Source organism: Cygnus olor, chromosome 9, assembly GCF_009769625.2.
Source record: "Cygnus olor isolate bCygOlo1 chromosome 9, bCygOlo1.pri.v2, whole genome shotgun sequence".
Lineage (NCBI taxonomy): Eukaryota > Metazoa > Chordata > Aves > Anseriformes > Anatidae > Cygnus > Cygnus olor.
The window spans coordinates 4,300,700-4,327,983 of NC_049177.1; the positions used below are offsets into that span (position 1 = coordinate 4,300,700).

At 43.0% G+C, this 27,284-nt stretch overlaps 1 protein-coding gene across 28 annotated transcripts in view; it reads left to right on the top strand.

The window, feature by feature from the left end:
• The window catches only part of DOCK10 (dedicator of cytokinesis 10), a 155,403-nt gene that overhangs the window by 20,302 nt on the left and 107,817 nt on the right, over nucleotides 1–27,284 (top strand). For 6 of the 28 annotated variants that reach the window (XM_040566597.1, XM_040566624.1, XM_040566600.1 and 3 more), the window contains exon 1: nucleotides 2,900–3,280. The exons of 10 other annotated variants lie outside the window; for them this stretch is intronic. In XM_040566597.1, the coding sequence (XP_040422531.1) occupies nucleotides 3,116–3,280 (165 nt within the window). In that variant the 5' untranslated portion in view covers nucleotides 2,900–3,115. Of the gene's footprint in view, nucleotides 1–2,899; nucleotides 3,281–23,033; nucleotides 23,641–27,284 lie in introns of those variants that run through there. 12 more of the 28 variants (XM_040566608.1, XM_040566611.1, XM_040566621.1 and 9 more) reach the window with 3 other exon arrangements.

Consider the following 27,284-nt stretch of genomic DNA (forward strand, 5'->3'; position numbering starts at 1 on the left):
ACTTTATAAGACATGGCAAGTGTGACCCACTTCTTCTGTTGCACAGCTTTGCTGCTGCACAGACCCAGCCCTTTGAGCTGCCAAGGACTGGGTCACTGAAATCATCTGGTTTAAAATAACTATCTTGCCTCTCCGTGTTTCAGTTATTTCTTTTTTAAATCGGGATTCCTCTAGTGGTCTGCTTCCCAGCCTGTTCTGTAAACTGTCATGCTGGTGTTACACGGCTACTTGAGCACAGCTGAAATGACTGGTGGTGAAGAATGGAGTGCGAGTGGCAGCGGGTGGATTTGAATGGGGATATTCCTGAGCCCAGCCTTGTTGCCAAAGTCTTCAAAACGGGGAATTAAGGCCCTGCTTGCACAAAGGAGGATTTTGCTTCCCAAAGGGTTTCAGTGCATTCAGCTTCTGGATTAAAGTCCTAATTAACACAAAACGGTGCTTGATGTTTCACTGTAAGAGTAACTAATGCTGTTAATAGTTGCTGCATAAGCATAATGTATGCTGATGAGCATACCCCTCCATTTACAAAAATAAAATTTGATGGTGTGCGTGTGTGTTGCATGGGATGTCCTGGCATTTTTATTGGGCTGGGAAATTTCCTTTCCATGCTTTGTGAGATTTCCTTAAAACAGAAATGTTTGGTTTTTAGGTTCTTTGTTTCTTAACAGATTGGTGTTTTTTTCTTTTTTTTTTTTTTTGATTCCCTGTGTGCATTAGCTAAGTTTTTGCAGTTCTTGAATTTTGCTTATGGCCTGAAAGGCCAGTTTTAGCTGCTTTTGGCTTGTGTAGTTTACTTGGTTTTGGATTAAGTCTCATTTTTCTTTGGTAAGAGATGCTATGCCAAGATTCTGTCATTCCTACTTGTATCTAATAATATCTTAATCCCCCCAAAATTGTAATGAAGTCACTTGGACTGCTGGCAGGGAACAGTTTGATCCAAAGACCACTGAAATGAATGAGATTCTTCACTGGGAGCAAAGCAAAGCTTTGGGTCAAGCCCTAGGGTGCTATTCCATGTGCGTGTGCACGTGTGTGTGTGTGTGTGTGTGTGAGTGTTGGAAGTCAAAATTCATAAAAATCCCTGCCAGCTGAACCCTGGTGAGCAGAAGTTATCGTGCAGGCACACACAAGATGTGCTAGCAGCCCCAAGGTAGCAGAACAGTTGCCGTAACAGCCAGCAACAGACATTATGCAGGAAGTCACCCAAGCCCATATTGATGTTGCTGGAATTAGAGTAGGAATTCAGCTCTGCCAGCTGCCAAGTGCATCTTCTGTGTGGCCAAGGTATCAGCCTCAGTTCTGGAGCAGGCAGGGGACTGATGAAAATATAAACAATAGCAGCAGCAGGCAGGATTGCAGATTCGGTGCAGAAATCACACAGCTGTGCCACTGTGCTCTTGTAATCGCATTAGAAAAGTCAAACTAATAAGCGTGATATGCGGCCTCCTCTGTAGGGCAGGCCGCCTATGGGCACGCACAGCGTTTCAGCACGTGAAGTCGGAGCCGTGCGGGTGGCCGAGCCGGTAGGTGCGTTGGCAGAGCTGTGCATGGGGTTGTGCCGTGCCTGCTGCTGCTCCTCGCCCTTTCTGAATGCACTCAAAGCAAGCTGCTGTAAAGCAGGGCAAGAAATAACAGCAATGGGCTTACTGCTTTTAAAGGACGTATTTAGTTTTCCTGGCGAATGCTTTAACTAAAATTGTGTCCTTTGCCAGAGTGCTAAGCAATTAAACTCTAATCAAATCCAGAAGAAAACATTTCCATGGAATGCTTTCAGTGCAGTTCCTGCCTGAGGTTGTAAGAAGGAGTGTTATTTACAGAGATTACATTAACTTGCATTATAAGGTTGCAAGGAAATTGATGACAAAGCTCTCGTGGCTTTCGTTAGGAATCAAAGCTTTCTGATGAAAGGTAAATATGTTTTTGGATGCACATGTAATAAAGTTACACGTATTAGCTTAAAAGCAGCTTCTCTGGAAACTGTATTGGAAATTTAGTCTTCCCAATGTGTAGGAGAAACCCATTTTCTGTGTATATTTTTAGTGTTAACTTCCTCTTGAGTGCTCTTACCTTACGCTATGCACCATTAGCCCGTGCTGGGTTTCCAGGTCAGCCGTGTGATTTCCGAGCACCTCTGAGTGCTGCTTGCATGGCTTGTCCAGCAGGAGCCAGAGCGGCTACTTGTTCCCACTGCCTGCCTGCAGCTGCCTGCATCCTGATGGGTGAAACAAATGCTTTCCCCTTACCGTTCTTGGAAAGTCACCGGTGTCTCGTTCAGTGTGAGACCCTGTTAGCAGAGACCCCTCTCAACACAAGCCTCCTATGTAGACGTAAAAATGTATTACTCTGCAGAACAAATGCATGTGTGGGAACACGCAACAACTGCACTATTGAAAGGCATTTCAGAACTGAACACTGCTGGTTCTCATAGAGCCACGGCTATTTTAACATGAGCTGGATGAAGCAGTCCAGATTTTTTTTTTTCCACTAGCTACATTTAAAACTCAAATGAGCTTGCTGTGCTTCAGAAAATTGCAAGAAGTGAAAAGATTACAGCACAAATCCCTCAGTGAGCTTTAACATTTTTTAACATTTTTTAGCATCAAAAAAACCCTAAGCGAAGTATTTTAAAAACAGCAATGCTGCTAATGAGAACTAATAACTTTCCAGATGTTTGCTGTTATTTTGCTGCACATGACTTTTTTAAAAGGTATGTAAACTGATCCTGCCAGTTGTTGATGGTTGTGTGTGTAAGGAGCAGCTGGTTTGCTTGGACTCGGAATTTTCATACTTTTCAGTTCCATGAAACTGGAATCGGAGGAGGAGGCTTATTGTACAAGAGAGGGAGCACATTTTCTCATGTGAATTCAGAAGCAGAGGGAGAGGGGGAGAGAGCAAAGGATCGTAATACTGCGTGTGCTTCAGTTTCAGGGATCAAATCTTTCCTCTATCTGCATCCAAGCTATTCGGTTGTGATCAGATGATCAGAGCTCAAGGAAGCGATTGGAGAGTGAGCTGGCTGCAGCTGCACTGTAGGCTGTTTTCAGGGACAAGGAGCCACTGTTTTTCAAACATAGCATAAACATAGAAGTTATTTTGTAGGCTTCAGGATGCAGATATGGGTTGTGCTGCCAGCATTGTTCTGCTTCAAGCCTTTCGTTCTGTGGTACAGAGGAACTGTCCACATATTTGTAGACGACGGCGACGAGAGGAGTTGTCACATGAAATCCTGCCACTGGATAGCGATGATGAAATGAGCAGACCCAGGACTCTCATCATAATGGTACAGTATACTTTAATCAGCAGAGAGAGTTGTCAGAATTATTATTACAGATGCTATGCCATTTATTTTCTTTGACTATGTAATCGGAGGGAGAGCGTTTGACAGGCTATTTGCAACTATAGATTATTCTCCTGGTGGATTTGCTGTCTCTGGTCTCAAACACGGCTGAAATGTTACTTTAATCTCTCACTAAAGCTGCGAGCTACTCATAGGCTCAAGTAACTGTTCTGTTTGTTTAATTTACTGATGGGTTTTGTTACTATCTGTGAGACGAGCAGCTTTGGAGCCTGTAGTGCAGTCGTGTTTTACTTCAGACTTGGAATTCCAAACAGCAGACAGCTTACAAAATGTTTACTAAGTCTGTTCGTCATAAAAACAAAAACAAACCTGAAAGATAGACAAAACCCCTTTACTTTCACCCAGGATGCAGCTGGAATTTATATCGAGTTGTTTGCAGATCAGCTCCCATATGTCTTTGCTGCAAACTGTTTGCAGCAGCAAGATGTTTGCAGCTCACCACTTCCCGGCTTAGTGAGTTTCCTCAGTTCTGTAACAGAGGGGGTCTCAAAAGCCTCTGTCTCCGAGAATCATTTTCTCTCTGAATTAAAACTGGTTTATTTTTATTTTGGGCTTGGAATATAATAAGCAGCATAGCTTTATGAGGAATAAGTGACGAGGTTGTTTTCATTACAAATCATTGCTTCAGCATGGAGAATGTGCTGACCACCTAGTTATTGCTCTTCCTTGCTGATCCACGCAGAATGAACTTCACCGTCTTGAACCATCTTGAAGCAGCTCAGGTCCGAGATGGCAGCGATTTAATACTGTGTGGCTCTTACTTGGTAAAAAAAATAAAAAATAAATAAATAAAAAAATATATATATATTACCAAGACACTGCAGATAGTATTTTTGCCAGTTTGTCAGAGTGATCAGGTATAGCGTTTGAGCGATGGAAAATATTTTTGTTGTTTCTTTCTCCTCTCTGTGAAGGATGCTATGATCAGGGCCAAAGCACATCCCCTGACACCTGGCTGTAATACAGAGCAGTAACTTAAACGTAAGTGGGTGATGGTAACATTGGAGAATTTAGTAGCTGTCATGAGGTCTGGCAGCGGTTTGAATAGAGCGTTACTGCCCATAGAGGCGTGTGTTGCAGTCATGGCAACTATAGTAGCTAGGATCCAATCCAAGCTGTGCTTTAATTATCAGCTGAGAGTATTATCCAGTGCAGGGGTTGTAGCTACTGGTCACAAGGACGGAGAGCATGGATTTCGCCATTGCAAAGCTGATGTTTAAGCATCTTTTGCTTTAAAATCCAGTATATATAAAACAAACTTTTTTTTTTTTTCCACATCTAATGGTTAAATAAACTACTTCAGCAGCATTTAAACAAACAGTTGTCTCCCTCCCAGTAGTAGTTTCGAGCAAAATGACTTGAGAAAGATCTGGAAGAAATTGCAGCATGTCAGAATATGAATCATCTGTGCAACTTGCCTCATCCCTCGCTACAGAAGGGTGGGCTTGGGCAAAGTGGCAGCAAACAGTGCACCGCGCTCCCTGTACCCAAACACGAGCTAGTGGTAGCCTGGGTTGTGGTTCTCTGCTGGCAAATCCTGCGAGTGGGGCTCTGAGAAGTGAGGCTTTACCAGGAGCTGTGGAAGCTTTCGGCAGCCCCGCAGAGATGCCCAGAGGTGCTGAGCACAGCCAGGCGTCCGTCTGTCACCTGCTGCGGGAGGTGAGCTTTGGTCTCAAGCACCTCTGCCTGTGGTAGTAACTCCACGAAGGAACAGGACAGCAGCAGTTAATGCACTGGTGCTTATCCTGTCAGAGCTGCCCTTTCCCAGGAGATCCGTGGGATCCCTGTCTGCCCCAGCTCCTTGGAGAAGCGGAGGGAGAGCAGCCCAGCCCTGCCACGGGGCTGGCTTCGGCACAGCAGGTGCCGCAGGGGGAAGCTGCTGGGCAGCTTGGAAAAATGGTCGTCCCTCTTGCATCTTTCCTTGCAGTTCTGGATGGGTGTTACCACTATGTTTTTTTGTTTATAGGCAGGCTAGAAGCAGTTAATTGCATAACTATCTAAAATAAATCCTCATCGAGCTTTGCAGGGAGGCATACCGGTGATGGGGAGAACTGGTGAGTTCAGAAGGAAGCGCTGCTTCAGAGCACTTTTGTGACAGGAATCGATGGTCCTGGTTCCACTAAAATTCGCGTGTTACTTGAATAAGCAGCATGATAAAGAGGACTGGAGGCTACTGCATCTTAATAAAGCGTGTGTTACAGTCCTAACCATTTTTTTTTCCCTTGGTCTGTTGTAGATCATTGAAGTTTATGTCTGGATAATACAGTGGAGACAGTTATGTAGACAAGTAGAAGAGTGTTTAGTTCAAAACATCATTATTCACGTTGTGCAGATACCAGGAGCTAAGCTGATCCCAACTACACCACTGAGCCCGCAGGTCTGAGGGCTGGGGGTGATTGGGGTGCCCAAAAAAGAGAGGCCAAGAAGTCCCAGGGCGCAGAATACCCGAAGCATCCTGACGTGCCGGGCTCCCCTGCTGGGGCCTGCTGCGGGTGGGCTCCTGTCAGCTGCCGAGCTGGCACTTGGTCTGTCTGCCTCCTTGGAGCTGCAGTGCCCCCGGGGGCATGCTTCCTACTGGGACTGTTAGGATTTAGTGTCGACCCTGGAAGATAAACTGGTCCTCCTTTATGAATGGGTTTTTTAAGTCCCCAGCTCTGCTGCATGTTCTCACGAGTTTGTTTGCCCTGGGAGAGAAAAGTAAAATTTAAATGTTGCCTTGACATGGCAAGCAATCCTGAGGCTGCCTGTACTAAAATACTTGCAGTAAGTGTACGGCACTACAGATGTGCCCCATCTTCCTTTATTAACTCTGAAATGGAACATCTGTGTAGGTTGTCCTAGGAATTGTGCCTTTAATGGTCATGTTTGCAAACATTACAAATGGGAAAAAAAAAGGCGTTAGAGGAAGTCAGTTTGCAGTTCTGACATGAAAATATCTGGCCTGTAGGTATGGATAAAAAAAAAAAAAAAGCAACATCCTTTTTTACACTTCTAGTTGCTTATCCCGTGCCATATGAATTAAGGCTGTTTGTGCCCTTCACTTCTGAGCATGCTTTGCTCGCCTGTGGCTCTGCCGCTTCCGCAGCCGGGAGGAGCGGTAAGCCCCCCAAAACACACCTCCCTGCAGAGTCAGGCCCAGCAAGGCAGCCCTCCAAGGAGCTGGGGGCTGGAAAAGGGAGAAGGTCCCAGTACAGCTTGCAGCTATCGCTTGTCAACCGCCTCATAAGCACTGTCTGAAAACTGTAGGTGTTGCAGCAGGCGTGTCCAGCATCCTTACTGAAAACGAGGACTGATGTCTTTGTTCACTGATTTATTTTTTTTTCTTTTCCAGTTTGCTGGTTTAGAAAACTGGTATTTATCCTTGGGTAAGGCAGATTAGTACTCTGACTGGATCCACAGAACAGTGGAGAGACGTAAAAAAGACAGAACTGGAAAACGTCTGTCAGTGTGTCATCTTCTGGACAGAATCCTGGGAGCTATCAGAAACAAGCAATATAAGTATTCAGCAGCCACTAGCTAGACATAGAAGTTGAATATTTGCATCGAATAGACCATCTTGTTATTTGTTATTTATCAAAAAAAAAAGTCCATGAGGTAGTTAGCTTTGAGATATTAAAAACCTGTGCAGAGTATATGCAAATGACTACATGCTGGTTTTTTTTTTTTTTTTTTTTTTGGGGGGGGGGGGGGGAACGGGAAGATACCTAAAGAAATAAAATTTAGTTCTTGGGGTTATGCAGAACTGTTTGGAGAGGGAGTGCTAACACTTAGATGACACTTTGCATTTGGAGCTGGTGACTGGAACAGAAGTTGAGCTTTATCTACTAGGTCACTGATTGTTTTCACATGATTTATTATGAACTTTGGCAGCTGAGATTTGTGTGGAAGATAAGAGCAAAGCGTGATACTTGAGGGTACGATTTTCCCCCTCCCTTGGTACTCAGCTACATGAACACATGGTAAAATGTTTCACGTTTTGAACAAAATGTCGTAACTCGAAGTGACACGTTAGCTTGAGCTCAGCAACAGCGAGGTGATGCTACTACCCTCTCTATTTAATTTGTCATCTCTGAAAAGAGACAAATTGCAGAAGTTTTCTCTCTTCGTTCCAGTTACGCAGGAAGTATAAGAACCTTCCCTGTTACACAGACACAGGTTAGCTTCTCTGCTCTCATGTACAGGCAGAGCTGGGGCACTATCAGAGCTGCTTCTTAGAGTGTCACTTTGTAAATGGAAACTTAGTCTTGTGGTCTAGCAGTAGGAAAGATAAAAGTATGGCTTTAAGATATTTTCCTGACAAACCTCTCATCTAATACTTAAATATACCTCCAGACTTGTTCCTTAAGCTTTGTTGCTCAATGTGCACTAACTTCCTTTCTAGTTTAAATAGTTCCATACTTTGTTTCTCCTCTGCATGCATTTACCTAACTGAAATTTGCACCACACGCACACTCAGTACCATCAGTAGATGGCGTTTCTAGAAATCATTTTGAGATCTCCCACTCATGACTTACTGGTTTTATGGGTAGGGGCGTGTTGCAGAGTGCCTCCAAATGGGGAGGGCTGGCGGTGGATGTGGAGGGCGGTGTTAGGTTTAACTCTGTGAAGAGGAGTCATGTCTTAGAGGAGGGGAGTGTCTGTGAAAAGACAGATTATCCAGGGCTGGAAAGTTCAAAAGAAATACTCGTTCACATCTCTCAGCTCAAGTCAGAAGCTTCAATGTAAAATAAGTTTATTGTTATTTAAAATATATATTTGTCTTTAATCAACATCCACGTTGGCACTTGACCTCAATAGGAACAGACACAGGTCTATATTTGAATAAATGAATAATGTTCAAGTGCAAAGAGAGGAAAATGTAAAGTGATGCACAAAATGCAATTCTAGTTCAAAAAGCCATTTTTGCAACTGCTGCTGTTGTCTTTGAGACTTCTTTCTTGTGTCTGATGCTCTATAGGCCTGCTGGTAAGTCCCTAGCAATGAACTCTTCCCTTCAGAGGATGTGCACCGGTGGAGATTGGTGGGGCTCAGCATTATAATCAGCAGGATGGTACAGAAGGGATGGTGCCCACCTCACTTCTTCAGAGCAGTGTGGGCTCTGCTGTGCTACAAGACATTTGGTTTGGTTTTGGCTTTTACCAGTTTAAGCAGCAGATATAGTTTCTTAAACACAGATGAGAACGAGCCCAAAATGGGGATTCATTTTCATATTTAAGTTCATTGCAGTAACAGTTGAAGTCTGACTGAAAAAGAGATGGCATAAAACCAGTCTTTTTCAGTGGAGCAAATCTTCTCCATCTGACTTCAATACGATTAGATCTGTGATTTGAGCAACAATGTTTTATATTGCTTTCACCTCTTATTAATGTTGAAGTAATGTGTATAGCACGATAGTATGTGGAATTAAATTATTATGAATCTGTGAACTGAGTTTGTTTGACAGCTTGTGAAGTCTGTGGATTCAAAACAATAAAGCAGGTGGTGAAAATATGCTCCACAGAAGAGGATTTTTTTATTTATTGATTTTTTACTAGGAAGGGTAGAGTGTAACTCGAAAGAACATAGAAAAGTCTCTGTTAGTCGCAGTCGCTGGGAGTGCTTCATGAAGGCTTTGTGGTTTTATGCAGCTGAGATGTGTGCTCAAAATGCTTCTTGGGAACGAAGATGATTGACCTGTAGAAAGCTAAAGTAACTTGATTAAGGCCAAAATGGAAAAGAGGGAAACTTTAAAAAACAAGCAAACAAAACACCTTCAGGCTTTGGCCATCTGCAGCCATACTGCTTCGCCTACTAAGCACATTTATAAGCAAATCTATGCATCCACATGCTTGATCTGCTGCAGTTGGCAGCTTTGTCTGCAGTGCTCTGTCTGCCGTTCTGCCTGGCTGTGGTTCTGATGGGCTGAAGCGAATGCCAGCTTTCTGCTTTCCTTGAGTGTTTTGCTCTTTGGGTCTTCCTCCGTGCCTTTTTGTTGATGTTGAAGTATTTCCATCTTATAAAGGAAGAGTTAGGAACAAAATCCCAGTGATCTGACAGGCCTGGGATTCTGGAATTGGGTGAGCTATGGTTGTAGAAATCTTACATGGTACGTGATGTAAATAGGTTGAAATTATACCCAATCAGCCCTGTGCACAAATCTTGAGTTTGCTTGCTTTCTTGTGTTTATTGCAATATTAAATACATTTATCATGGAATAGGCAGTAAGGAAAAGAGAAAAATCTGTGTAATAATAAAGAGTGAACATAGATTTAAATGCCAAGCACTAGGCACAGGATGAGCAATCAAAAATAACCACAATAATATCTCTGAAGTTCTGGAAACTCGAGGTAGTGCTTTGAAATGTATTTCTTGTTCAGAAACACAGAAGGCAGCGGAGGTTTTCTGTTTCATACTGTCAGTATGTGGTATAGTGTTCAGCAGAAATGCAGAATATATTAAATAAACATTTTTGTATCTGTGACTGGCAGCGTGTAGGTCTACTTTCAGAGGCATTCTCTTTTTATGTGCACCTTGGGCTGCACAAGTAGGTCCAGGCTTGTGTCTTAGTTGAAATCATTCGGTGTTTCACCTCCCACAGCAGGTCCGGGGCTGCTGACCCTGGGGTGGGCGAGGGGAGCGCAGTCGTGGCTGGTGGGAGAGGAGTGGCTCGGAGATCGGGGAAGAGAAGCCAAGGGGAAAGTGCTCTTTCCCCTCATCTGAAATGAATTAGGCACATTGCTGTTAATCTTGGGTAAGATTTGATCTTTGAGGGCGAGCAACCTTGCTGGATGTTGACAAATGAAGGTATTCCAACTGACAGGGCTTTTTCCTTACTCCCTGTTGTTACCAAGAGGTTTGTTTTTTGCTTTGCAGTGAGTGTTGGTTCCTCCTACTGATGCTAATTCCTGCTTCCTTCCCAAAGTGGAAGTTGTCTTCTGCTTTGACCGCAGGAAAAATGCAATCCGTCCACCTCCTGGTGAAATTGTAAATCTCAATAGAGTTTGGCAGAACTGTTCCTGATATTTCTCACTCTTAGAATTTTTCTTTTTTACAACAGTAAGCTTAATGCCGATGGTCTAAAGCCAGTATAAATAAACCAGGATTCCAGTTCAGCCCATTCAGACACAAGCATTATGCAAAGTTGCGTTGCTCATTAGAGACCAAGAGATGTATCTATCAGCCCTTATCTGTTTCATAGAGATATATGCATATATTATTCCATGTATCAGAATTGTTTGGTTTCCATGTATGTAGAAAGTTCCCATTGCTCTGTAGCCTCTCTGGCAACCTGTAGCTAGCACGGTGGGGTGACGTGGCTCAGTACAACAGGAGTCATTTCACTTCCCTTTCCCTAATACCAGCTCCTGAGTTGTTCCGCTTCAAACAGAAAGCCTGTGTGGCTGCTGACAGGGCCAGAGCTGTGGCAGAAAGATAAACTGAGGAATATGTACTATGAGCACATCTGTGCTTTAAAATCAAGTGTGATTACTGTATGTGCTGTAAAACCTAGTCTGCTGCTTTGCATCCCAAGAGAGTTACCACCTGATTTCTAAGAACTCTCAAGAGATTCTGACTTCTAGGCTACATTTCCTGTATCATTTCGTCCTTTTGACGAAAGGCACGGCCCCTTTTTGACTATTGGGTGACTACTGTCGGACTGTGGGTGCATACAGATGACTTCCAGGTCACGATACCTCCTGCAGCTTAAGAGTAACTGCACAAACACAGGTGAACGATTTTGCTCTTCCCTTAACCAAAGGTTATAAGGTACATAAAGGCAGAACACAGGATTTCATTACTAAGGCTAAGCAGACTTTCAGTGTATTTAATCCTTTCAGCTTGCACTAATTGGCAGCTCTGTTTTTGTGAGTATGTGAAACAAGAAATGAAGTCTCTGCCAAGGTGCTCAAGTAACTGAATTATTGCTCACTGCAGCACTGTTGCTTCAGGAACACAGAAGCAGGCACGGTGTCATCAAAGTGTCTGGAGCTAGGGAAAGTGGAGTGTCTGCGAAATACAGGAGCGGTTTCTGGTCTTCAAGCTTTTATATCACTTCCTCTGAATAACCGAGTCTGTAGCCTGAATTATTGCGTGCAGAGAGGAGTGTCGTGGTAGAGAGAGGGTTAGAATTCAGCATCAGAAAACACGTCACTATTTAATACTTGAGGATGTTTTGGGTGGCAAGGGGCTGGCATCATCATGGGGCACTATTCCATGTCCAGTCCAGCCTAGGCTGGCTCAGACCACGGACCATGACCTCCTCTTCCGAGGTAGGGTAACCGTGCACATGCAGACACGTCCCCAGTCAGAACGAAGCTCAGCACACTGGTTCCCTCATTGTTCTGGGGGTCACTTATTTCATCTCCACTGGGACTCTTATTTTAGACATAGGGACCTGCATAAATAAATGCATATTATAAAAATTGTACTTTTTTCTTCCTGTTAAATTGGTGCCTCTTCAGAACAAAATGTTATGTTCTGTCTGAACAGAAAGAATGTGTGCAATATCTTACTTTTACAATTGCAGTCTGTTAATAATTATTGCCAATTTGTGGTTAGCTTAAAACATAATAGAATCTGTGTGTGTGGTTTGCAATGAAAAATAGCCATTGTAATGTTTGTCAGACTTCTTTATGCCTCAGGGTTCACTCTGAATACAGTGTATGGAACCAATTGAAGTGAATACTTCATGCCTTTGGTGTTTGTTTTTCCTTATTTCTTGTCTGTCAACTGCTGTGCTGATTTTCTTTTTATTAGTATTGATACATACTTGAAGATGAGGCAGCCACATTGAGTTCTTGGTTTTACATGTGTAAATCCAGCAGGATAAATTTTTGACTTAATGCAGTAAAACAGAAAAACAGATCAGAAGTATAACCCTGCTGCCCTTCCCCCCCCCCCTTTTTTTTTTTTTAAGAAATCAGAGAGTAGAAAATGTGTGTGGCCTTGGCCTTGCTGGATCAATCAGTGATGAGCTATGAAACTAGTATGCTGGGAGTTAAACATATTGGCATCGTCACTGACAACGTTTCTTTGGCATCTCAATGCAATTTCGGTGCTACCTTGATGCTTTCAGCAGGCTGCGACTTACATGCTAAAATTAGATCTTTCAGAGCGTAAACCGTAACAGTGGGGAGATTAATTACTGACGTGTGAATTCCTGGAACCAGACACGCCACTCTCCTTCTGAGAGGTTTCTTCCATCAGTGAATTATGTGCAAACGTACTACAGCTCACTGTGTAGCAGGTCTGATCTTAATGGAATTATGAAGGCAGACAATTTCTTAGGAGAAACTTTGCCTGGAAGCGTGCCTATATTTTCTCACTTTTGGCTACTTGGGGCTTGAATGTAAAGAATACAAATGGTGCTCACGCAGCCAATCTCCATTTCTTTTTTCCCAGTGCCTTAGCTCTGTCTGTCCTTACCCCGTTCTCCCACGTGCTTGAGGAGCCTTTCCTCATCTCCCTCGAGCTGCCTGGAAGCGTAGGCCGCATCCAGCTGCCTCTGCGGTCTCGCCAGCTGGCGCTCAGGCTTGGATGTGCTCAGCCAGGCCGTGACTGCTTGGGTTATTTGCAGTGCCTGAGCTCCTCCAGCTATTGACCACCATTAGCTCTTTGGTTTTAAGCAGGAAGATGAGGCATGGCCCTTCTGGAGGTGTAGCCATCTGTAGGGTTAGCTGAACGCTTGTTTGTGGCCAGGAGTGCCCAGCTTCCTCGGCCTCGCGGTCTTGCTGCTGGGTTTCCTTTTGCCTTTTGGCTGACCTGATGCGAATGAAGCCCAGGCTCTTGTTGGCCATCTCAGCTCCCAGGTGTGCCCCAGAGCGCATCCTTTGCATGGCTGTGAGCAGCACATGTGCGGAGGGTGCAGGGAGAGTCATCCTGACCTCCACGCTGGTCAGTCTCGGAGAAAACATTTCCTGTTTCTGTGCAGACTTTTAATGAATAAATTTTCCAGTATTTGAGATACACGTTGTAATTTGTTGGTCATGGTGTGGCTTGCCCTCCTAAAAGGGGCAGCTTGCCCCTTTTATCAGGTAATCTCTGTTTCTGCCGGCAGTGCGGCAAAGCCGTTGGTGAGAAAGGACCGGTGAGGGGAGCGTTCACGTGGCCATCACCTGCTGCTGTTCAGAAACCCTCTGGCGGCATGCCTCTGACTTCCTTGGGCACCTGTGCAAGCACAGAAAGCCTCAGCGTGATGTTCAGAAGTAGAAGGAAAACTCATGAATGTTGTTTGAACTGAAGAAGTGTTTGGAAATAACAGACATGCTTCTTAGCGTGTGCTTCATTTCATATAAAAATTAGAAGTGAATCCTGCCTAAGCTGGGTACCAATATGTTTGTCTTCCGTTATTGAATCTAAGAGAAACTGTAAATACTGGTTAATAAAATGGAGCTCTAAAACGTTTTTGCTTTATAAAAAAGGCTGTTCTTGAAGAATACACCAAAGTGGACCTGCCCACATGAAATGTCTGGGAGATGAGTTGACACAAAAGTTCGTACCAGTTCCCACTGAGAATTTTCTTTACACAGTATTTTTAAGCTGCCAAGAGCTTTGCACGTAAGAAGTGCTTGCCAATTTTCCTTTTTAAAACAAAATCAAGGGCAATTTTACGTTACATGAGCTTGCAAAAAGAATCTGAGTTGGTGGCTGAACATTGCTTTTTGTAAAACGCATTCAAAAGACGACCGTATTTCTTGGAAATATTTTTACAAAGGATTTGCTCCTAGAATCAGACCATGTCTGCAGTGCTTCAAGCAGAACAAGGAACTGAGTGAGGAAGAACTGCAGCAAACTGCTTTGTTTCCCATCCACATCCTTTTCTGGCACTTGCTTCTGCCTGGCTGTGCTGTGTATTTGCAGGCGGTCAGAAGTTAACCTCTTAGCTTCTGATTTTCTGACTGCTGCTTTTGTGTCCAGCTCAAGTGGTGCTTAGTAGAAACGAATCAAGATGTTCTGGCTATTTAGACAGGAAGAGAGAGTTTTCTGGACTTTCCAGAATTAAAAAATAAAATAAAAATTCCAGCTCACGTATTACAGAGTCAGGCTGTCCATAACCAGTTTAGGTTCCTGGTGGGTTAGGCAAGAGTGAAGGTTGAAGGGCTTGTCTTCGCTGTTGGCTACAAAGAGCAAGGCGTGGGAGTGGGGAAAAACACAAGGGAAGAAATACTGGCCTACATTCATCCTGTTAGAGAAAACCATTCGGAGAAGGCAAAGGAAGAGGAATGGCTACGATTCGGCTCCCAGCCTTGCAGAGGCTGGGACCTGGAGGCTTACACCAGCTTTACTGTGTTAAGAATGACATAGTTCTGGTCCTGCTTTCTTGCTCACTCAGAAATCATAAATAAAGTTTGCTTTTTGATCTATTCTTGGATAACAGAGTTCCGTAGCAGCTTCCTGGGAGGTCTTTAATACACAGCACAATTCAAAACACACGTAGTGGAATTGTAAAATTACAGAGAAGGATGAGGAGGATCAGTAGACTGTGACTGTGTGGATAAAGAGTGGACATGGACTGGCCTGAACAATAACTATGAGGGGATATGATGGAAGCTGAAAAACCAAGGATGGTGTCACACGTGTAGCCTTTGCTTGCAGTTCCTACTCTCAACAAGAGAAATTGGGGTCATCACTTGAAACTAGTGGATGACAACTTTGGGGTGGGAGGAGGGAAGTGAAGAAAATTTGCTCAACAGAATGAGTATTTGAGCTGTGGATTTCCTTGCCACCAAATATTTCACGTCCGTGGTGCTTGCATAGATTTAAAGAATGATTGGGTACATCAATGATAGAAAAGTGTTTGAGATTTAGTAAATATGGAGGATGGTACCTTGGCTGGGAGCCTGCGTGAATGGAAACTGGAGGAGTATTCAGGAGAAATACTGCTATGCTTACTGGTTTCTGTATTTTTTCATAGGCATCTGTGGACTCACAGGTCCAGAAAGCTGAGTTAAACGAATTTTCATCCTACCCAGTATGGTCATGCTCATGTAAACTGCAATTTAGCATGGCATCTAGGTGAACATTCAATACTTTGCTTGCTACTGAAAGAATCACAGAATTGTAGGGGTTGGAAGGGACCTCGAAAGATCATCGGGTCCAACCTCCCTGCCAAAGCAGGTTCTTTAGAGCAGGCTGCAAAAATAATACTCTACTGTGCATTGCCTTGCCTCTTACTTACCTGCAAGTATGTCAACTTCATTGCCTGCTCACATGAATTACTGTGCATTTGTTTCAGCCTGCTGGCCACGTGCATGGACCTATCCTGTGAGCCAGCTGATGTGTGGTAGCATGCCTGGACATCTGAACCCTGCACATCCCTTGGCTGTTTGTTGCTGCGAGGTTGGGATAATTGAGGGAGTAGAACTTAATGGAGTATATTATGTTTCCTTTTGCCAAGGTTGGGGTTATCTTCAGTTTTGATTACTTTACACAGGCTTTCACAAACCACAGGGCTTGTTCTGGGATCCCAACCACTGCCATGTCTGTTTTTTCCCAGAATTTTTATCTTCTTATTTTGTTAATACTGAAGATTTCACATTTGTTATGAGTATGTATGAAGATTAGCAGTTTTTAGTTTAGAAATTAGAAACAGAGACTGGGAAAGTGAAAGAGTTATCTGGAAGTACAGACAATTATGTCAGAGTGAGAAATACGTTATTGTGTGTTGGCACTCTTCACTCTAAGACTTCACAGTTTTACTTTGTATCGCAGGAGATCAGGTAAGAGAAAAGGAATGTCAAAAGAATGCAAGATGTCTTTTTCTCTTTTTCACTACCAAAGTGAGCTAACGTACATTTGACTTGCAGGATTTTATGTTGCATTCCTTTTTCTCACTGAAATAAGAAAATAATCTTGCTTATCTGTAGTTTGAAATTTTTCTCTCTTCAAAACTGCCATTATTTACCTTTTGACAGTAGGATCTAAATGATGAAACATTATAGCAAGTGCTTTCTTAGTTGCTTAAGATACCTACAGGCAGTAGAAGAGGGCTTACAGGAGCTTATGAAGTTGAATATATGCTATAAGTGTGTAAAATCAAACATAATGGTTGTACTGTCAGCTTGCATACGTATGGAGGGAAGAGTATTTTAGTACTTAGAAAAAAACAAAGGAGAATATCATAGAATATTTTATTTTTGTGTGTATATGTATGTACACATGTATTTGTGGCACTATAGATGTTGTTTGTGACCTTGAGTAAATGAGCTGCCTGACCTCCTTTTGCTTCAGCTATTCCAGCTGGAAAATTGGGTGGAAATGTGGATTCTCTTTGTAAACCAGATGTTGCTGAAGCTGAGCTTTTCTTGGTAAATAAAATGAAAAATCATTGCTGCAATGTAGGATAGACATGAATAGCAGATACTAGAATTACAATCAGAAAAGCACGCAATGGAAGCCAAAAAACAGGGCAGCCGCAACATGTCTGAAGATAGTAAATTTAGATGATTAAATTATTTAATGGCCTTTTATGGCCCTTCATCACTATGTGTTTTGTTATCAAGGGCTGATTCCAGTCCAAGTAGATGAAAACAAAAGGATAATGTTTGTTTGAAATTTCCCAGTGGATCAAGCTAAAGAAGAAATTAAAGTAATTGCATATTTGGTTTTTGTACGCATCAGCAGGACAACATTGCTAATGGAAAGTTTATTCTTTCAGCCTGACTGCTGATGTAAAAAGAAGCATTTTGTTCACTAAAGCGAGTATGTATAGCCGCGTTTCTATTCAACCTGTGCAAAGATGCCTGGAACAGAAGATTGCTGTGCTCGGTGCTGCTGGAGGGACTCACGCCCGCAAAGGGGGCCGACTGGCCGCACCACGGCTCGGTACGCCCGGCTCGTCCCGCTTCTCCAAGCAGCTGCCATCCCAAGTGCTGAAAGGGCACAGAAGGAGTGGCAGCAGACATGAGACCTGTGAGACTGGTTTTCTGCTGAGTGCAGGTGTTTTTCCACCTTGGGAAGCTGCTGGAACGATGCTGCTGTTGGGAATGTTTTCTTGAATGGTAGAAATGTTATCGTGGCAAGGCAAAAGCAGCAATGGGGGTGCGTATTTAGCAGTGTTCCCAGATTTTTGGAGAGGTAGGGACTGCTGCTTGCTCAGTTGAGCCTGCTGCCGAAATGAGATAATAGTGAGATGTTTGAGAGTTGTAAAACGAGCGAAGGGGTAGCAGGTGGCTTTTGGAGCGTAGGCGTTATCAGCAAGCTCTTGTGAGTACTTACGAGGCTGTGTGGAGGTGATGAAATACGTAAGCTGGAAGGGCCCTTGAGTGCTGTATGCGACACCACACTGGAAACTGCCCAAATGCCCTCCCCAAGGACTTTCTCCTAACACCCCTGGGGATGCTTTCAGCCCCAAATGAATCCCATCGACCCTGGCAGTGCACAAAGACTGGCAATCCAGCCTGTCAGCGGCTCGTGGCACCACCAGCTCAACCAGAGGGTGTGTTGTATCCTTCACGTGGGACACGGAGATACAGAAGCCTCTCACAGATTTGTTCCGCATGAGGTGCACTAATAGCTAGGGCATGGAGAGAAGACGAAGGCACAGAGGAATGGTTGTGCTGTCAGCCTGGGAAGGAAAGAAATGGACTGATGTAGCTGGGGCTGCTGACATCGGGGACTGTTTTCTGGAAGGGTCTGTTAGCGGAGCTCTGAGAAATAGAAGAGACTTGTTTTCATGGGTATTTATGCAGGGTCATTGTCACCCTGCCTCAGAGAGCTCACCTTGTGTGCTGATGTCGTTTTTACCATGATGGATTTCCAGCCCTTTGTCTTCTCAGAGAGAGAGCTTTTTGGATTTGTAGGCAGAATGCAAGTATCAGCTATTGCAATGACTTTGCAGAGTGTGTTTATATGTGGAGGCTGATGTCTTAGCCTAAGTTACTAGATTGTAGGTGGAGTCAGATTTCTCAAAAAAAAAAAAAAAAAAACCACACTAATTCTCTTCCGGTTGATTCAGTACCAGAGTGACTTTGAAAAAGGTTGCATCATATGTGGTTTTTCCCTTAAAAAAAAAAAAAAATTAATTTGCTCTTCTGGTTGAATTACTTTGAATTTTATATCCCTCTTTCCTTCTCTTCTCCCCCCCTCCCCTTTTTTTAAAGGAGACTCAAAGCATGGATCTATACTGAACATTTCATTCCAAAAGACAGTCTCGATAGAGTGAGTTTGTTTGTTTTTCAGTCATTAATGACAGAAGATGGAATGGAGATAACTAAGCTTTCTACTAGGTGCTAGTAATAAATAAATAAATAAATAAGAAAACTTGTTTCTGATCCTGCTGTAGTAATATGCTTTGCCTTTCCAATATGGAGCTTTAAGGAAGTTCAGGTTACACGCATTCACAAGCCACTAAAGAATACATGCTATTCTTGATGTCTGGAAGACGTGGGTGAGATGAATGTGTGGTGTACAGTCATCGGCACCTCACTCACAGTCCCGTTAGTGGATTTTTGGCAGTCACATCTGAAAATGTGGAGTCGCTCATTACAACCAATTTCCTAGCAAGTGCTTGGACCACTGAGAAGATCACAGATTGTATCTGATACAGCTTGCTTCGTCATCCAAACGCATAACTTCTAGTGACATTGCCCTGCTGCACTGTTCCAGGTGTGAATGACGGTGATGGTGGGCTTACCAGGGGATTGAAAATGAATGCCAGGTGATGAATATATGAAAAGTGGCATCAGGATGTATTAATATAGTTTATCTGCTGACACTGCCTGTAAGCTGTAGGGTACAAGAGCGTTAATCTCCTCATTATTGGCCTTAGTAGTTGAGTGTGCTAGCAAGACCTCCAGGTTTTGCAACTCCTGTACCCCACATCCCTCAGATATAACAAGAGGCTGGAAGGCTATGTGGAGTAAGAAAAAAGGATAGGGAGCCTGTTGTGACCCATGTTGTGTACCCTGAAGGTACCACATTTTCTGCCTTCTTCCTGGTACCTGAGTTGATAGCTGGCTGCTGTGGACGCGTGCTAACATCGCGGTCACGCAGTGCAGAATTGTTTCTGTTTCCATGCCAGGGTCTGGGTCCCGGGTCTGGCTGTCATCCCTTGTTTTTTCTTCAGCCACTGTGGGGGTGGTGAAGTCTTTTCCCCTCTGATGGGCTTCAATCTTGATGCATGCTTGAGAGTGCCTAAGCCTGCTCAAGCATGACCTCTTGTTGGTTAGTACCTGCTCTTCTGTATTTCTCTTATTCCTTTCTGATTGAGCTCTCCTACTCTATTAGGTTGTCCTGGCTCATTTGATTCTCCATGTGTGCCTTTTTTAGAGCTGTAGTTGTAATAGAGAAAAAACTCTGTGTCTGCGATATGACCATGCAAATGACCATGGGTGTGCAGTTCCTTATGTTTACGTGGGCATAAGTCAAGACTATGTTTTTGACTTGCACAATGTTTGTGCATGTCAGCATTCCTCCCAGACAGAAATATCGAGCAGGAGGGAAGTAATCATTCCTTGACACTTGCTATGAATTTGATCTTTGCATGAAATGAAACTTTATTTTGATCTTTCTTGTTGGGAGAAGGTAGATTATATTATTTAGGAGGACAGTATTGTGAATTCGCTATTTGCAAGTGAAATATTCAGCAACTCAAATATTTAACCTGCTTAGAAGCATCTTTTATGTCGGTTGAAGATATGTACTTTAGGGACTGATTTTTCGTATCTTCATAGGGCTGCTTGCTAAGCACTAGTGAAATTCATTTTACAGTGATTGAATGACATACTGTAGCAGTGGATTAGTTTTGTCCAGCAGTACATTTTTATATATTGCTGTATATCATAGATTCAGGCTAAAGTCAATGAAGCATGCCAATGCAGAGATTTAAGAGAGAAATAAATTAAGTTGGACAGAAGATCTGAAAGAAATGTAGGGAAAGAGAAGAAAAGAATTATTAAAGAATTTGTGACCCGTGTCAGAAAGCTGAATGCTACTGGTTATGAAGCAAAAGGAATGTATTCCTTAAATGTATTCCTTAAAATGTATTCCTTAAAAGGATTGGACTTATCAAATGTTATTATTTTGCCTATCTAGATGTAAATGAGTTTCTTCAAAACTCTGGGAACAGATGAAAATGTTCAACACAGACAGCAATTAAACCCTGGACTGCCTTACATATGTTACCTTTTAAGTGCTTCAGTGTCCTTATTTTGACTGTATGAATTGGGTGCAGGACTCTGCAAACGTAAAAAAGGCTTGTGGCTGTGGCCCAATATCTCTTTTCTTGGGTTAACTTGGGATATGGTTAATACTTTTTACCTTACACATAATCATTCTGGATTTAAAATCAGCACAGGAATTTTATTTGTATTAACTGATTTTGTGATTATCTTAAATTACCTGATAATGCTAGCTAAAGAGATGCAGAAGTCTTTAAGGAAAAATGAAGCAATATTTAAAGTTGCACTGATGCTGGTCAAGTTTGCTCTGTACTTCTACTACAGGACAAAGCATTATTAGATGTTAAACTGATGATGTTATTCCCCATTACAAGTGCAGAGGGATATGATATGCATCCAAAACAGATCTAAGAAAGTGACATCTTTATTTGCAGTTGTCTACTATCAGTTCTGTTTATATCTCTGTGTGAATGCTATAGCTTATTTGTTATTTGCTTGCTTCAACCTTTAAACAGTGCTGAGAAAATACAGTGCTCAGTGCCTTTAGCATCGAGTCTGAAAATCAGGCTGTTAGAGGAATGGCAATAAATGAGTTTTAATAACATGAGGATTGAAAGTGCATTGGACAAAGACACTTGGTGGAGTCAACTGGATAAGGACCAACTGGAAACCCGAACCTAAGTCCAGCCTTTTATTATTTGGGAATAACACAAGTTCATCAAATTTTCATGAAGTAGTGGGGACTTAGCTGGGGGGGAGAGGATGCCCTGGAAGGGCTCCTCAGCATTGCTGGAGGCAGGAAGTGTAGGAGACAGCCTTCCCCTGCCGTGTGTGCAGAGGTTAAGGTTTCTGATGGAGCTGAAATGGGCATTTAAGTAGTGTCCTAAGCCAAACTTGAGGAGCAGTTTTTGCAGGCTTTATGCAGGCTGCAGAAGCTGACGGTGCAGGGAACCATCTTCCCTTTCGTACAGCATGGTGTTAGGCTGCATGGTTTTGGTTTAAGGAGCTGTCTTTTCCAGGTCCACTCACTAAGTGGTGCCTGTCTGCCTGCGCTTGGGCAATGCTGCAGGCGGCTGAGACAAGCAGCTCTGGAGATGGCTCTGTGTGCTCGAGTTACAGAAACGAGTCGATACGCTAAGGAGCCTCTGAGAGGAATTGATATCTGCTTAAAGTTAAGTCAGCAGGGCTGATGGATCCAGAGTTAAATTTAACTTCCGGCAAGGACCTTTTGTCTTGTCAGCTGTGTTCACTATGTTACGTGAGAGGCACTCAGGACTCGGTAAAGATAGTGTGGTGGTTGGGGAGAAAACAAGGGTGATTCCAACTTGGTTAGTGTTGTGGTTCTATATTGGTAGCCACTTGAAATGTCTGCATATCTTGGCAAAGAGCTTCTGTTGCCTTTTCTGTTTTCTAGTGCCAGATGCGGATGCTTTTCACGCTAAGTAGGAGTACAGTGAAATCTGTCTCAAGCAGTCACACAGCAGGCTGGTAAAATTCCATTTAAAGGAGGTGATCTCAAACACAAAGCTAAGTTATAAAGATATTGTTGAGATAGGGGTCTTGTTTGTTAAATTCATGAAGCTCATGCATTATATTTTAACTGTAGAAGACAAAGGCAAACTCGTCAGAGTGATGCGTGTTTGTAATACACAGGCCGTATATGCTGTGCTCAGTGTGACTGGGCTCCTGGCACAGGAAGCCTGCATATGGAACGATCAAGTGGAAATTTTTAAGAGGTTTGTTCCTTTGGATCAAATGTTACTAATGCTGAAAAATGCCAGAAGGGGTTCATGGAATTCAGAATTATTTGCTCAATACAAAGGGAGAAACAACAAAACAAAACAAAAAATCTGCAGATCTCAGAACAATTCACTGAAACAAGCTATGAAGATGATGTTTATAGTTCAGTGTGCAAAACATCCTGAGTGAAAGAGCCGAAAAACTAACGATTCTTTGGCTACGCACACTGATATTAACTACAAAATAAGAAGACGCCACATAAATACTGTCCACATAGGGAAATGCAGGTTTTCTACTACAGCAGGACGAGTCCTCAGCTGGAACAAAGGAGAATAGAAGGGGCTGTGCGAGCACGTGCACGTGTGGGCACTGAGGGGATTTGTTCAGGTCTGAGAGATACTTGCGCCCTGTGAGCCTGCGGACAGCTGGCTGTTGGGCGAGTCGCCCACCAGAACAACGAAAGGGCTGGCCACACGTCCTGCTCCCCTTCTGCTCCCGATCCCCACCAGGGGCAGTGGGATGGGGGCTGTTCCAGCTCCCCATGGGGGTCCCAGGGCTGGCTGGGGGGTGGCAGGGGCTGCCAGCCCACCTTGTGTACCCTCAGTGAGCTGGCGGTGCCGCCTCGCCAGGCAGAAACAGGCGGTGATTATTCCTAGCTGGCAGGTGACAGGCCTAAGACCAGGTTTTACAGGTCAAAACGTATTTTCAACATCAGCACGTGAATGGCTCTGTTTCCCATTTTTCAACTGTCTGCAGATTTATAAGTTCGCGGGGTGCTTCCCCTTACTGACGTTTGGCGCCCCGTGAAAGGGGAACTGTTACCTCAGCCCGGCAGCAGAGCTGACTCTGGGCCCTGTTGTGCAGCCTGTTGCTGAGGCCTGCCATCGCCCCGCTCAGCAGGAGATCCCCATTTTTTGAGTAACTTCTTAGCTTGGGGACATATGTGCGCATGAAGGAGGACTGCAGCCATTTGGGCTTTCGAATCAGGGAAGGTGGTGAGGGGAAAGGATGTAATGGTTTCTGAGGCGAAGATAGACATTCAGTTGTAAGACTTGTTGCTAGAACTTCCTGTTTTGATTTGCATAAGAGACGGGGGGCGGGTGTATTTATGGTTTAATGAGACACTGCCGCCTTAATAGAGCATTATTCACAGGAAGAAATGAGTTATTGCTGGCTTTCTTCTTTCTGTTCAGTTACTGTGGATACAGCATGTAAGTTTTAGACATACTTCCCTCTTGAACAGTATACATAGCTTTCATTTGTTACGCTGAAGCAGAGGTTGAAGGATCACAGTTTTTAACGAGCAATTTGTTTGCTGCTTGAATTCCTACCGATACAATGAGCTTTCGAGGGAGAGTTTTCAGAAGGGAGCCCAGTGAACTGCGGAAGAAGAGAAAGACCATGAGGCGAGTGAACCGAGGAGAAATTCACAGACTGAGCTGCGTGAGTATGCCTCCCGTCCCTCCATCTCTTCTACGAAATTGTTATGAAATTACAGGTCAAGTACAAATAGGGGAGAGCAGGATTTATTCCTTGGTGTGTGTTTGTAGGAATTGTATCAACCTGTATGACGAGGTACTAAACATCAGAGAATGATTACGTTACGACTGAAGCATGGAGAGTTCAGGAGTTTACATCAGGGAATCTGTTGTGTAGCATCACGTTGCCGATCAGGTACTGATAGCAGCATTATGTGATGCTCTCTGAGACGCCTGGTAATGCGTGCTTGGTAGTTCTGTGAAAATCAGTAACATTGCTTCTGGAGTAGAAAGTTCTTCTCCGTGACTTCAGGTCTCACGATCTACTAGGTTCAATTTGTGCATTTGGAGGCCAGAAGCAGGAGAAAGTCACTCTCCTACAGTGCAGTGAGCAAGTGAAGGAAGATCCAGAGCCCTTGGTGGAAAGCTGGAGCAACATTCTACCCCATGGAGGTAAACAGTGGCTTTGCCACTGATAGCACTGAGCCAAGACCGCACCTTCTGAAACTCCCATGTGTGGCACCGGGCAGGTCACGTTAACTCATTTTGCATCTAAGTTTTCTCAGCTAAAACTGAAAATGTATAAAAGTTTTAAGTGAAACACTGTTGAGAAGACAAAGACAAGTATTGGTTTCCAAAGTATTCCCTTAAGACACTACTTTAGATTTCAAATATTTAATGATTTCCTTAAGAATGATTTGGAGAAAATCAAGCCTTTTCTTCATAACAGGTGTTCAGTTTTCTTCTGTAGTTTTGTGTATCAAATTAGATTGTGTTTGTGTGTGCAGTGAGGGTTTTTTTTGGAGGCTGTTCTTCATGCTGATGTAGCAAAAAATTGGTGATAATACACTGAAGATATTTCTTATTTGCTTTCTTAAGAAGGAAAATATCTCTGCAATTGTAGAATTTTCTAACTGATTGTTTAGGACTGCCTGTGGTTGGTCTAGCAGTAAAGTGCTTGGGTTTTGCTCATGACTAGCTGCCACTTTGACTGTATATTTTATATGAAAGTGGATCTTTTTGACACGGCTACTTAACGCTGTAGTTCCTGCTGCCCTGAGCTATTGTCATAAAGTCAAACATGCTAAGGGCTAGAGAGGTTTTGAAGTTAACTCTCAAATGCTGGTAGATTTTCAGAAGTTCTCGGCTTTCAAAGAGTCCCCAGATAACTCTTGGGATTTTCCAACAGCCTTACACAGGTCTGTGTAAGCACTTCAGGGTGCTGAACTGAAACATTGTGTTCAGGGTGCATTTCAGTTACCACTGAAAACTTACTTGGTGTTAGGTACATTTTAAGATGCTTGAGTCTCCTTTTGTTTCCTTGAAGCTGACTCCAAAATTCAGTAGGACCACACCTGAAAAACATAACATTCTTGAGAGTTTAAGAAAAATGACAACACCATCTTGGTGTTCACTGAAGAAATGTGAAGTTTTAGGAAGTCCCATGACTAAACATTTAAGAGTACACCCCTTTAACCTTAATAAGGGTAATTATTTGGTTTCATCATGACAAATTGAGTTAACTCATGAGTCCTTTAATTCATGTTAGCCTTTTGCAATCTACATAGATTTTTTAGATCTTAAACTTTGTAGTCACACATCCTGAGAATGAAGGCTAATGCAGGTGTTGAAAGCATCTAACCCTGACAGCTCACAAAACTTGTTAGGATGTAGGCACTGCTGCTGTTAAATGCTGGTTAGGAGGGATTTTTGTCATTATTGTGTGGATCCTGACTGTGTGTGATTAGTGCTCACTAGAAGTGGCTGAAGCCTTACAGGAAAGCAGAGTTCAACCTAAAACTAAGCCCAAATAGCAGCAATAAATCAGTAGCCTGCCTGCAGGCAGTGCACAGTGCTTCTTGCAAAGTAGCTGGCTTTTATAATGCATGGGATATAAGTTGAGTTTTCAGGGGAATCTGGTCTTTTTTTTTCTGTTCTTTTCAGCCATAAGATGAGATGGAGTCACTGTGTCATGTTATTCTGTGGGTGTATTTCTCAATAGCTTGTTTTGCCCCTAGGAAACACAAGCACACTTGGCTTTACTTTTGTGGCTTGTGACCCGTGTCCTTCTACCCACTATTTCGTAATTGGAGCATGTTAAATTGTTGGCCTGTGGGTACTTCTTGCTATCAAACCAGGAGCTGATCCCTCCTTCAATCGCCAGCCTGCTGCAGATCTCCAAGTGGGGTTAGCTCCCACGGCAGCTGCAAAGGCCTCCGAAAGTGGGGACTTATTCAGAGACAGAATTCCTATACCACAGATGGACCCGTGTTTTCTGTACATGGACCTTTATTATTTGCTGGAAACTTGCTTTTGTAAGACTAATTATAATCTGATTAGTTTTAATTGATTGTAGATTGTTGATTGGGCTCAGTGTGGTTGACTGGATCTTGCTTTCATTTATATCATTTGTGTGTGTGTGGGCAAATGACTTGATAGCTAACTGATTGGGAAGGTGGTTGATGTCAAGGAAATGTTTAGAAATTTCTGAAACTTGTGTCATTGGGAGAGTTGAGTTTAAGGTGATCGTGCATGAACAATACTAGTGTTTATGGATAAATCCTTAGTGGAAATACAGACATATGATTTAGTCAGATAAGTAGCATGAAAAATATCTGTAACTCATTAAGACATAAGTAACCATAGGATAGTTAGAAAAAGGGAGACATTTACTGCATATCTGAAGGAGGACGACATATATGAGGACTGTCGTGCAAAATGCTGACTTATTGCTAAGTACTCTCTAGAAATCAAGTGTTATTTTTGGAAAGTTTATTTAGAGGTAATGTTAACATTTTTGTCAGTTGTTCTTTGATTCAGGGATTTCTGAAGAGGTTCAGCCCCTTTCAAAAACGTTCTTTGCTTATTCTACAGGTCTAGGACTTCATACATCTACATTTTAGTGTTTAAGTGAAAATGGACCACATAGTTTGTGCAATTTCATGCAATTAACGATAGTGATCAAAGTCTTTAGTGTCAGATTATGATATGATGAACAGACATTAGTTTTCTCTTTGGTTCTAAATATTCACTGCAAAAAAAAAAGAAAAAGTCTTATGTAGTCTTAAAAAACAAAAGTCAACTAAAAAGAAAACTTTACTTTTGAAGTACATAAAAATAGTTTTGAAAATCAGTTCACTGATGTTCATTGTGTTCTGCAAAATGTGCACCTCTTGTAGCCACAGGATTGTGCTAAATGAGAGTGGTGGAAGCGTCACCTGTAGCGTCACTGCATGCATCTTCCCTGCTGTCCTTCCCCTGAGCCTCACAGACCATGGGTGGATCTCTGCGTCTCCTTTATTTGTCCAGCTTGGACAGAAGGAGGGAACTGGTCTGGTCTGATTTTGTTACTATTAACCAATTCTATTACTCCTGCATAGAGAATGTAGCAGTAAGAGCTGGTTTTCCACATTCGCTACGAAGACCATCTGATTGCAAAAACTGGGGCCATCTTTTTTTAAAGTAGATTTTCCATGGACTACAGTGCAGTGACTCCCTCCCTCCGTCTCTCTTGCATGCACGCACACAAGTGGTGTTTACATAAGCTTCTAAGCTTCCAGTACAATTTTGGTTGAACCCACTACGTACTGTTTGCAGGATGGATAGTTT